Here is a 12,104-nt window from a genome sequence, read left to right as displayed (position 1 = left end):
CAAAACACACCGTGGCTCTGTGTCCCCGAGGCTGGGTGGTGTCCCTGCCCCCAGAAGCCAAAAGCAAGGCAACCAGGGAATCATCCTTTGACAAGTCCAAACTGGTGCAACGGCTGGGCTTTCCTCAGCTCTTGCTGGCATTGGAGTCTGATCACCTTGACCTGATCCTGCCTGGCACTGAGCTCCCTCACTGCTCCCTAGGGAGCAGGTCTGTGGGTCCCAGCAGCCATCCCCGTTTGCATGCACTGGGTGGGACACCCAGAGCTGAAACCCTGAGCTGCACAAGTTGTGGGGTGCCCGGCCAGGCGGTGATGTGGATGAGCTGATGACATGGCAGAGGAGCTGATGATGTGGCAGAGGAGCTGATGACGTGGCACGGGAGTTGATGACATGGCACAGGAGCTGCTCGCTGGCTCCCAGGGTCCTGAACAGCGAGTTGGTTCCTCTCAGTGAGTTGCTGAGAGATCTCAAAGCGATGCACAGCCCTGATGTCCAGCTCCGACTGCTGAGTGCTCACACGTCTCTTTTCTGCCCCTCCAGTCACTCACTCTCCCAGCACAGGGCATTTTTTGGGTAATGCACCACTGTCAGTGTCACTGCTTTCTCAAACAGTGAAGAAATGCAGCCAGATGGCCTCTGGAAAACAAGTAAGATATTCAAAACAGTATCAGCCTCTTTATGGCTGCAGCAGGCACTCATCAGCTTGAATATACAAACGAGGAAGATCTGAGATGGTTTCAGGGACAGGATTACAGCTTCTAAGCTGGGCTGGACACCCTCGTGCTCAAACATTTGTGTTTGAAGAAAGGGATCTGCACAATAAATAATGTCCCCTGATTTTATCTCAGAATTATTGCCTGTTGGGCTCGACAGCCGCTGTGTGCTCTGCCTCCCACCTGCTGACCAGGTCTCATCCCACCCATCCCCTCCTCCAGAAGTTTTTGCTTGATGGGATCCCATCCCCTCCCCCAGGACACACCTGCCTCTCCAGGCAATGCTGACCACTCGCACTGTGCCAGGAGAAACACTGACCGGACACCAAGACTGACCTTGGGAAACTCCACCAACCTCCAAACCTCCTTCTGGCACCATCTGCCTCACTCGCCTTTCACTCAGTTCTCACCCTTGTTAGTGATGCCTGTACTAAACTTTCCATTTTGCCTTGTTTGGAAAACCAGTTCGCTGTGAAGGAAGCAGGCAGGGTACTCTGCCATGACCTGCCCTGTGAGAGGAATCCTTTATCTCATTTCCCACTCATTCCTATGACAGTAATGTCTTTCTTTCCAGCATTTTTAGAGCTACAAATGCCTGTGAGATGAGAGATTTCCAAACAACATTCCCTCTTGCTTTTGTGTTCACTGTTCTTTGATCAAAGCTGTTAATCCTTGCCGCCAGATCTGCCTTCCCTGTAGAGGAAATGGAAAGACTGAACTGGTGTGGGAACTGGGAGGGGACAGCAAAGGGGTGAGGAAGAGGCAGGACAAGGCTGTGGGGAGCAAGACTGGCCATAAATCTTTGTCTGAGAGAGTTTGTTCCACCCAGGGCCTTCCCTCCCTCTAGCTTAGCATCCTGCAGCCACCTTTGTCATGTTGGTTTCATTCAGAGGGGGACTCAAGGCCATGAGGTCTCATAGAATCAGAGAATCAGAGAAGGTTTGGGTTGGAGGGACCTTAAAGATCATCTCATTCCAACCTCTGCCATAGGCAGGGACACCTTCCACTATCCCAGGTTGCTCCAAGCCCCGTCCAGCCTGGCCTTGGACACTTCCAGGGATCCAGGGGCAGCCACAGCTTCTCTGAGCACCCTGTGCCAGGGCCTCCCCACCCTCCCAGGGAAGAATTTTTTCCCAATATCCCAATATAAACCTCCTCTCTTTCAGTTTGAAGACATTCCCCATTGTCCTGTCCCTCCAAGCCCTTGTAAAGTCTCTCTTCATCTTTCTTGCAGGCTTCCTTCAGGTACTGAAAGGCCACAATTAGCTCACTCTGAAGCCTTTCTTTTCCAGGCTGAGCAATCCCAACTCTCTCAGCCTTTCCTCCCAGCAGAGCTGCTCCATCCCTCTGATCACCTTGATGGCCTCCTCTGGACTCCCTCCAACAGCTCCATGTCCTTCCTGTCCCTCCTGTTCCCTTTGGAAGGACCTTTGCACGAGCTGGAGGAGCACCATTCCTTCAGGATGGGGACCAAACCCAGAATGGTGCTTCACATCAGTGCTCAGGCAGGGCTAAGGACGTGGCAGGACAGCAACCAGAACTGAAAAAAAACCATCTGCAGAGCATAGCTCGCTCAGCATGGCATGAGCTGAGGTGGGGGATGGCAGCAATAACCAGAGCAGAGGCCAAGTACCTGCTCATACAGCAAGCACCATTCCCTGTGCATCTGATAGAGAATTCACCGTGGAAAAGGTGCCTGTGACGTGACAGCCTGATATCCAATTAAATTAAATGTTCTAAAGATGGTGGGAGCACCTCTTGGCTTTTGGAGGGCATGTATGAATATTTTGGTGGTTTACTGGCCATGGATACATACCCTGTATAGAGGCTGTGTATTTATAGTCCTAAAAATGCTGCTTGCAAAACTGTGGCTGCTCAGTCGGGTGTGATAGAGGTATATAAATACTTAGACAGATATATCTACCTCTCCACACACCGCACTGGGCTGAGAAGCCTTTTTTCTTGTCCCAAATACATTATGTGTTCAAGTGATAAAAAGAAAAGGGTTCCAAATGAAGTCCACATGCCTGTAGAGCTTCTTCTCTCGTACACCAGCCTATTTCAAGGACATACAGCAGCATCAGCTGAGTGAACAGGTGTTGCTCGGTTGGACGCAGCACAGAAATCCATAGTCATAAAGGCTGGGTGGGTTTTTTTCTCTTGGAGCAAATAAGCCCTGCTCTGTCTATCAGTATACCAGCAGAGGAAAAATTGCATCTGACACCTTTGTTTGATGGCTGTTGTTCCAGAGAGCATGAGACAAGCTCAGCTCACTGTATGGCTTAAAATCTGGGCGGGTGGAGGTGGGGAAGGAGAGCTCCCTGCAGGGCAGGCTACAGCAGAGGGTATCTCCATGTAACATGCTCCCCTTGCTCACAGACCATCAGGGTCTGGAGCTTGCCCTCCCTACAACACCATGCCCACGTCTCACCCACAACCCTGGCACCACTCGGCTCAGATCTGAGAAAGAGCACAGAGATCCCATTCCCTGCTCACACCTCTTCCTCTCTAGAAGACACTTGCTGGAGGGGCAGCAGGATGGCCCCATTTCAAACGTGATCCTACTTCTTGTGGGGAAGTCACATATACCTATGGAAATGTCCCCAAAACTGCTGTCCTGAGCAGCTACGCCTTCCATCAGCATTGAGGCCTGCAAGACCAAGCCTCATGTGCATCTTTTCCTGGTGTTCCAGGGGTATTATTTAGACAGTCCTCTCCTCTTTGGGGTTTCCAAAGCAGCTGTTCCATCTTTAGAAACCAAGCAGCAATGCAGGCCCTGTCATGGAGCTGCCCTGTGCCTGCCATGGCTTCACCTTGGGCAACATCAAATCTGTTGAAGAGAAATGAAGATGAAAATACATTTGCTGCTCCTTCAAAGCTTTTCCCAGCACATTCCAGTGCTCTGCTTTGGTTTCCCAGTCCTCATCACCCTCTCCTCAATCTGAGCAGCGACACTTCACTAGAAGGGCGTGTCCTTCTAGGTTGGGGTGCTCTGGAGGGATGGGACAAGGAGCAGGGCAGCAACAGCCCCACACTGTCACCACAGCAGTTCCATCTTCTCTGCCCTCAGCACACAGAGAGATCCAGCCTGGGTGAGCCTCAGGGAGATGCCAAGCTGCAACTGGCACATTCAGGTGTCTTGGGAAGCTGCTCCCATCACGGTGGGCTCTGATGGAGCCCAACCTGCCACTCTCCAAGGAGCTTCACAGGCTTTAAGAACCAGCTAAATAAAAACAAGGCCCTTATCAGCACCCCACACAACGGTCCTGTCTGCTTCACCAGTGTCAAATTGGCTCCAGCAAGGCTGTAGATGACACAGAAATGAGGTGGTGGCAAACACTGGCCAGAGCCAAGCTACAGCCAGCCCAGCAGGAGATAACAGCGGCACGGGGGATGCAGGCTCTGGCAGACAGGGGCCAGGGGAGGAGGCAAAGCCATAAAGTTAAAACCAAGACAATGGGACCGGATGGATGATCCTGTTGTTTTAGTGCTAAGTTGGATCTGCTCCATCCTGGGATATCTGGGCCCAAGAGATGCCTGTTCCTGGCCAGCAAACTCCAACTGAGCCTGAGCCTCCCTGAGCATCGGGAGTGAAACACTGCTGAGCTGCAGGGCTGGGCTGTCCACAGGCTGCTGCCAGCAACCACCAGCCCAGAACTGGGGCAGGTCAAACCCAGTTTGCTGGGAGCATGGTCCTATGTTGCTCCCAGAGTGTAGCACCTTCTCAGCTACAAGCAATTCCAGCTCTTGTGATTCAGCTCCCCGTGAAATCACCCAAGGCGAACCCGGGGACAGAGAGACAGGAGCCTCGTATGGCAATTCCACAGAGGTGGCTTTCATTGTCCAGCAGCCCCTGTGAAGGGGTGGCCAGGGACAAGGCTCCCTAATCAAGGCTGGGGGGCAGAGGTTCCATGGGGTAGGCAGGGGGTGGGGTAGAAACCAACTGGCCAGCTGGGTACTGGGTATTACCATACAGAAACAAGGCGTGCTGGGTGTGGTTCACTTTGTCACCATGACCCAGAGGAAGGTTGCTCATCTCTGGGCAAGATCATCCTGCCCTCAGGCCTCTCTCCTCCAAGGGAGTGCAGAGGGCTCCTGTGCCAAGGGCTCCTGTGCCAAAGGCTCCCAGCCCTCCACAGTCCTACTGGGAAACAGCAGCCCTGACCCGTGTGCCCTTTCTTCCCCGAGCAGGGCTCACAGATCTCAATGCCTTGATTATACAGGCAGTGACTTGAGAGCATGGACAGAGCCAGCTCGGATCTCCTGCCCCATCCCACGAGCTCTCTTTCACTGGAGTAAGCTCTTCCTAGACTGAAGCAGGGCATCCATAGCCACACTGTTACCAGCATGACTTGGTAACTGGTGAGGATATCTACCTAGGGCAGGAGACTGTGTCCTGGCCCTGCTTCCAGGACCGCATATATATTTTATTGCTGGGAAGGGAAACCCCAGCTATAACCCAATTTGCAGGCACATATCTTCCTCCTACAGCTACTCCCAAGTGTTTTGGGACATTCCTGACCAAGCTGGCATATTTTCAGCTTCCCAGAGAGCACCTAAAGTGGCAAATCCCTGCAGGATGGGAGCAGAGCTGTGCTTCGTTTTCAGATGCCGATCAGACCTCACCATAAGGAAAAGGTTCTTCCCCCAGAGGGTGCTGGGCACTGCCCAGGCTCCCCAGGGAATGGGCACGGCCCCGAGGCTGCCAGAGCTCCAGGAGCATTTGGACAGCGCTGCCAGGGATGCCCAGGGTGGGGTTGTTGGGGTGTCTGTGCAGGCAGAGGTGTTGGACTGGGTGATCCTTGTGGATCCCTTCCAGCTCAGGGATATTCCATGATTCTATGAGGCTGCTGCCTTGACAAACCCTGAATAGGAGTCTCAGGCTGTCAGTGAAGCTCTTGTGATCCCAAACTCTGGCATTTCTAGGTTTTGAGGTACTTATGCAGTGAAAGCTTTAGCTTGTAGGAGCAGAAAGACATCTCACCTTTGCCATGGATATTTGACTGTGGCAAGACTCCCTGGGACACTTTGTGGACGTGGTTTAGCGGTGGGCTCGGAATGTGGGAAATGCTGGGAGGGAGCAAAACCACTTTGGTTACAACACCTGAGGCACTGGGGCTGAGCTGGGGACAAACCTATTTGTCCTCAGATATTTTAACACTTTAGGGGGGTACAAGTATTGTAAGACCTTTGGGGTTGTGGGTACAGGTATTTTAACATCTTTTGGGGATACAGGTATTGTAACACCTTTGGGGGTGTGGGTACAGGGATTTTAACATCTTTTGGGGATACAGGTATTGTAACACCTTTGGGGGTGTGCACTGGTATTGTAACACCTTAGGGGGAGCGGGAGACCTCCGTGGAGGTGGAGAATGCGGACAGTTGGGTCTGTGAAGGTTACACCCCGCAACTCGGCTGTAATCCATCACCGAACTAACACGCACCGCACCTCCCCTCCCTCCACATCCCCTTCCTGCCCGGCTCCCGGGGCGGGCCGGGGGAGGCCGCGCCCCCGCTCTCGTCACGGCGAGGGCCGGGCCGGGCCGGGCCGGGCAGGAGGCGGCGGGGATTCGGGCCATGGTGGGGATCCCGGGAAGCTGCCAGTGTAAGAGCCGGGATCGGGGCACGGGCGGGAGGCAGCGCTGGGCCGGGGCCGAGCGGGGCCGGGCCGGGGGGAGCGGGGCTGAGCCCCCGGAGCGGGGCGCGGGAGGGGGACACGCGCTTTGTATCGCGGTCTGTAATTGTGTGTGTGGTTCGTGGGTGTTTCTCAGCGTGCGGGTTCATTGCCCCGAAGTGTGGGCCTGGGGGACCCCCACCCGCAAGCCCAGCCCGGCGTTCCCCGGGTTTATGTGGAATTTCCAGGCTGGATGGGCTTTGGCGGCCGGGAACAAGGGGTGCAGCCCCCCCCCGCCCCCCGCTCACCCCTGGGCAGGCGGCTGGGTCCGGCAGTGCCGGAGCTCAGGTGTTGGAGCCAAAGGGAAAGGTTTGCACCCTCCTGGCACTTCCCACATTCCCAGCCCGCCGCTGGAACACGTCGGTAAAATGTCCCGGGGAGTGCCACCACGGTGGATACCCGGGACAGAGCTGGCCACGAGTGTTCCAACCCCTGCAAACTGCGGGCAGCGACCCGGCACCTGTGTGCGTGTGAATCCTGTGCACATAAATCCTGGCTTTGGCAGCATCCTCTCCTGCTTGGAGCTGGGAAGGTGGATCTCTTCAGCTCCATTTGCATTAATTTCCCAAAACTCCTGGGTATGTTGCCAGAAGTGTTGTGCCCTCTGCAAGCCAGGAGGTTGGCAGGAGAGCACGTGGTTAGCCTGTTTTTCAATCTCCTGAGCGTTTTGTGGCCTGTGCTTGTTTATCCACAACTGGGAATGGAGAATGAGCCCATCCCGGGATGAGGAGTGAGGTGCCGGACGGAGCCGGGGTGTCTGTGTCTAGCAATGTCCATTGCACATGGGCTGGATCATGGCCTCAAGGTGACTCTGCGGATAAGCCATAGCTCAGGAAAGGGAGAAAAGCAGTTAAAAGCACATCCCAAAGCTCAGGAAATTCAGGAATTTTAAAATGAAGTGTGATTGCTCATAGGGAAGCAGTGTAAAGATAGATGCTGATGCTAATGTGGAAACCACTCTGAAAGCTGCATTCCCGATATGGAGAAGGAATTACCGAGTGACAGAAGTTGCAGCGGGTGGTTTTATACTTTGTTGTGCTGCTTGATGCAAAGTGTGTGGAGATGTTGAAGTGAGGCTGTTACCCCTTAAGGCAGTTAGAAATATATGAGTCTGGCAAGGCACGTGGACTTTACCCAGCCAGTGTCCCAGGTGCCTGGAGAGCACCGTGGTGGGAGAGCCATGTCCACATCCATGTGGCTGTGGAGAGCCCTGGCACCTGGCTCCTAACCTTCATTTTGTCAGCCCTGAAGGAGCCCACAGAAGGAGCTCGGGTGAGATCATGTGCTTTAACCCCGCTGTCCAAAGTCAGCCCTCTGTGCCCCATCTCCTTCCCCAAGCTCCCTTTGAAGTCACATTGGAGAAACAGGCGCTTCTGAGGGTGTTGCATCTCTCCAGCCTTGCACACCTCTCTTTGAATGAGACAAATTCCACACTGGAGGTGCCTGGGCTTTTTCACTGCCTGCAAGGGGAGTCCAGGAGAGCTGGCTGGCTTAGGCTTTGGCAGTGAGGAGTTGGATGAAACAAATCCCACACAGTGTGTCTGCTCGTGGTGCAGCTCAATGGTGTATGCAGAGACTGCTCGGACTCCCTGCTTCCCTCAGACTGAGCACAGGGAGGACAGACCTTTGAAATCCTGCTAAAAATCATTGAAGCTAAGGGAGACAGGGATCTTGTGCCTCCATCATAGGTTCAGGATGGGTATGTGAAACCAGTTCCTCTCTCAGCTGTGACACTTTCTGCAACACAGGGTGAGCTGTTTGAATGTTTTATTGGATCGTGGCAGGAACGTATGGATGTGTGTGTAGCTGTTGAGTTTTGCAATATTAAACCATGTCTGAGATTAGGAAGGAATTGTTCCTTGTGAGGGTGGGGAGGCCCTGGCACAGGGTGCCCAGAGAAGCTGTGGCTGCCCCTGGATCCCTGGCAGTGTCCAAGGCCAGGCTGGACGGGGCTTGGAGCAACCTGGGCTAGTGGAAGGTGTCCCTGCCCATGGCAAAGGGGTGGAATAAGGTGGTCTCTAAGGTCCCTCCCAGCCCAAACCAGTTTGTTATTTTGTGATTAGGGCTTTTCATCTGGGCGCTGCTGACAGGACTGCAGAAGCAATCACTGACCTTATGGCAGCAGGGACAGCAAAGCCATAGCCCCTGGCAGGAGAGGGTGAGGGCACCTGGAATGCTTGGAGTGGGAGCTAAGGTGTTATTTTTGTGCAGCTTTAATGTGCCTGTGGCCCAGCATCCATTGGGGAATGCTAAGGATAAGCCTGGTGAGCCATGCAGCTGCTTTATAAAGATAAGCACATAGATATGGGCTATAGCTATCAGGACCTTTGTAGATAGATCAGGTAAGGATGTCCTGTTAGTGCCAGCTGTTAACAGCCTGAATGCTGACACAAGACATCACTTAGTTCTTGAGCCCAGTGTCAGCCCAGGAACACTGCTGGGGTTTATCTTTGGTCTCAAGAAAGTAATAATCAGCTGTAGACTCATAATTTTTATAAATCTAATTATCTGCATTGCTTTGGTTATCAGCCCAATGATTTCTGCTGTGTTACACAGATCCTGGCAATGTCAGGAGGTTGCTTGATTCCTTTGGGTGTGTGTTACAGAGAAGTGGATCAGTGCTCAGTGTGAAACTAATGATGGGGAAAGAGAGAAGCAATGAAGAAGGAGTGCTTTGAAACTTTGGGATGTTCCAGTTTGAGGCACATAGTGGCTCTCATGAATATGCTCTTCTTACATTTCCAATGGGCAGAAATTGAAATGGATCATTCAGGGACTTAGTCTTGATTTTCATACGCCGTAAAATGAAAGGCTTAAGGTGTTCCTCTTCCTTTGTGCCAGTGTTCAGGAGAGTGAAATAAACTGACATTTTAAAGCAGTCAGCGAAAAGAAAAAGAGTTTTTTGATTTGCAGGGACTCTGAGGGTCGAAAAGAGCTTGTACTTGGGGTAGAGCTTGTGGAGTTGACTCTGCTGGAAGCAGGACTGGAGTGGAATAGTGAGCTGAGTGCTTGCCATCTGCCTGAGCTGCCAAGGAGTCACAGGCACCTCGAGAGGCTGCCATGAGCCACTGGAGGGGGGAGAACTGCTCAGGTTTCTCTCTTGCTGGCAAGAATCAGAGGTGAACTCTTCCCTTTCAGAAGAAGGAGGTGGCTGTAAAACTCAAAAAGGTGAGAAGTGAATCCATCTCTCCCCCTCTGATGTAGAAAGTCCCAGGGGAAGGGTTTCCACCCAGACAGGTGATTTACCTGGAGCTTTTCCAGAAAACCACAGTCCTGAGGGCACTTGTCCAGCCAGTGTCTGGGACTTAAAACTTGTCCTGTGTCCCTGTCACCTTCCCATCTCTTTGTGCCACATCCTGTGTGCACACCCTTGTTTGATTCAGCTACAGAGGTGTCCTGGGCGTCATTTTGGCTGTATTTTGCGCTCCAGGTTAATCAACCCTGACCCCAGAAGTCAATTAAAATGTCCTTTACTCCGTGTCATCAGAGAGCGCCACTAACTTCTACAGGTAGCAGCTTTTCTGGCACTTGGACTTTGAGGTCAAACTCTGCACATATGTTTTCCTCAGTGATGTGCTTTGCACACTTGGGATAATTTAAAGGATCAGACTGTTCAGGCAGGGATTTTCTCCAGTGTAGATTTATGTTGGTATTTAAGATAGTCAGTGCTATTAGCCCTCAGCCTTGGGTTGCAAGGGTGTTTTCACAAGGTACATGGCATACTCATGGCTTGGCTTTGGGGCCATAGGTGACACTTCAAAGCTTGCTAAAAAATATTTGAAAAATATTATAGAACTCTCTCATTACAGGTATGGTTTTGAATGGAAAAATGCAGGATTAGCCTTTTTTTGACTGTGGATATAAAATAATCAAACAAATACTTAGTGAATGCTTGCAGACTTACTGCTGCTTTTGTCCAAGTGGTTTCAATAGACACACCAGTTTGTTGGCATCAATACCAGCTTCTCCCTGCTTAGCCGTACTTTTTAATCCTCATGACCTCTTGGGAGTTGGCTTTCACTTCCTAGTAGTGCACCTGGTTGTTGTAGCAGGAAGTTCCTCCAAATATATCACCTGCCATGCTCCCACCTGGCCTTTTTGTGTGTTTGATCCCGCCTTCTCTGCCAGGAGGCAACAAGAGGAGGAGGAGAAGGAGGTATAAAGCCCTAAAGGAGATAAAGCAGGGAGGCTGTACATGTTTGGGGTGTGTGGGAGTGGGCTGGTCTGGCCAGGGACTGGCGAGGGGTGGTTGGGTCCAGCAGTTGCTGGCACTGGTGGGACTGGGCTGGTGGCACACAACAGCCGGGCAGTGCTGAGGAGCCAGTCCAGGGACCCTCCCTGACCCCCACCTGGTCAGCAAAGACTCTTCAGTCACCTTAACAGGAGTGGTGAACCCACAAATGGGCCTTGCAGCTCATTACATCCCGGCTGTCTTTTGTTTGTTGCCAACAAATATTTGCTTTGTACTTCTAACTTGTGCATCCTGCCTGCGGAGCCTCTCCGGATCTGGCCAGAGGTGTTGGATCAAACAGAGGTGGAAGAGGGGCTGTAGTGTGGGGTACAGCTGTAGGGCCCCCATGGTCCTGGGCAGGCAGAACTCCTGGTTGTCTGCTTGGAGCACAGGCAGCTTCCTTTTCTTAGGTGAGTATTGTGGGCTGCAGTATTCTGTGGCTGTGTTCCCGAGAGCGAGCATTTCTCTGAGCCTTGGCTAAGCAGAAACTTAAATTAACACTTTTTTAAATGATGGGGACAGCTCAGCCTGTGGCGTTTCCAGGTGTGGATGAGATTAATTTGCTTATCTTAGTTGAGGGCAGGTAATTACTTGTGCAAGGGAGGTACCAGAGTCAGGATGTTAAAACACAAAGAAGTCAAATGTTCCTCTGTTCCTCCCCCGTTGTGCGAGCTCGTTTGCATTAAAACACCCGTCTGGCAGATCTGCTGCAGGAGCCTTCCCTCCATCTCCTCCTCCTCCTCCCTGATTAGCTTTGGTGGGGGCCAAGAAGGCACCGATGAATTCTGACTGGAAGGAGCTGAACTTTGAGGGGAGATGAAAAAAATCCCTCGAAACATTTGTGGCCCTGGCAGCGCGTCCGCGGGTCGCTGATGGGGTTTATCTTCTGACATCATGAGGATCTCTGACATTTCTAGCTTAGAAACAATAACTCGCCTTATCCGTCGTCATGTTTTTCTAATTAAAGACAAAGCTTGGTAAATATTTTTTAAATGATTGAATTTCCCAAGTATGGAAAACACATGTCGGGAGTCAGGCTGGCTGCGTCCGATGCGCCTTTTCCCACCACGTCCCTCGGAGCACGCGAGTGCAAGTACAGATTTAGAGCTGTGGGTGACAGGTTTATCTGGGATGATTGGCAAGGATTTATAAACCAGGAGGGGATTTACTTTGCTCTCCCTCCCTCCTCTTCCCCCTGCTCCACCCACCTCCCCGACCCCCGTCTCAGAAATAGGAAATTGGGATCACATTAAACCCTAATTGGTTTGGCTCCAGCGCTAGTTCGGTGGCTGCCAAATAGTTAATTTATTGCGTGAGAGTTTGGCCATGTGTTGAGAGGCAAATTTGCTTGAAGCAAGGCATCTCTGTAAACTCTACATCCATTCCTGTGCCAGGTCCTGTTTACAGCATCTCTAGAGCGGGGTGCAGGGGTTGCTTTCCGTGCCCATCCCGGCAGGACAGCGCAGAGGACGCTGCGGCGGGGCTG

At 52.3% G+C, this 12,104-nt stretch overlaps 1 protein-coding gene across 1 annotated transcript in view; it reads left to right on the top strand.

The window, feature by feature from the left end:
• The first annotated feature begins 6,233 nt into the window (after positions 1 to 6,233).
• The window catches only part of CBFA2T2 (CBFA2/RUNX1 translocation partner 2), a 58,913-nt gene continuing 53,042 nt past the window's right edge, over positions 6,234 to 12,104 (top strand). The window contains exon 1 of the mRNA XM_017735124.1: positions 6,234 to 6,318. Within this exon, the coding sequence (XP_017590613.1) occupies positions 6,291 to 6,318 (28 nt within the window). The 5' untranslated portion in view covers positions 6,234 to 6,290. The remainder of the gene's footprint in view (positions 6,319 to 12,104) is intronic.

The sequence above is a fragment of the Corvus brachyrhynchos genome, unplaced genomic scaffold, assembly GCF_000691975.1.
Source record: "Corvus brachyrhynchos isolate BGI_N302 unplaced genomic scaffold, ASM69197v1 scaffold125, whole genome shotgun sequence".
Taxonomy (NCBI): Eukaryota; Metazoa; Chordata; class Aves; order Passeriformes; family Corvidae; genus Corvus; species Corvus brachyrhynchos.
Note: the sequence above shows the minus strand (reverse complement) of the source record. Positions and strands in the feature narration are given on the sequence as shown.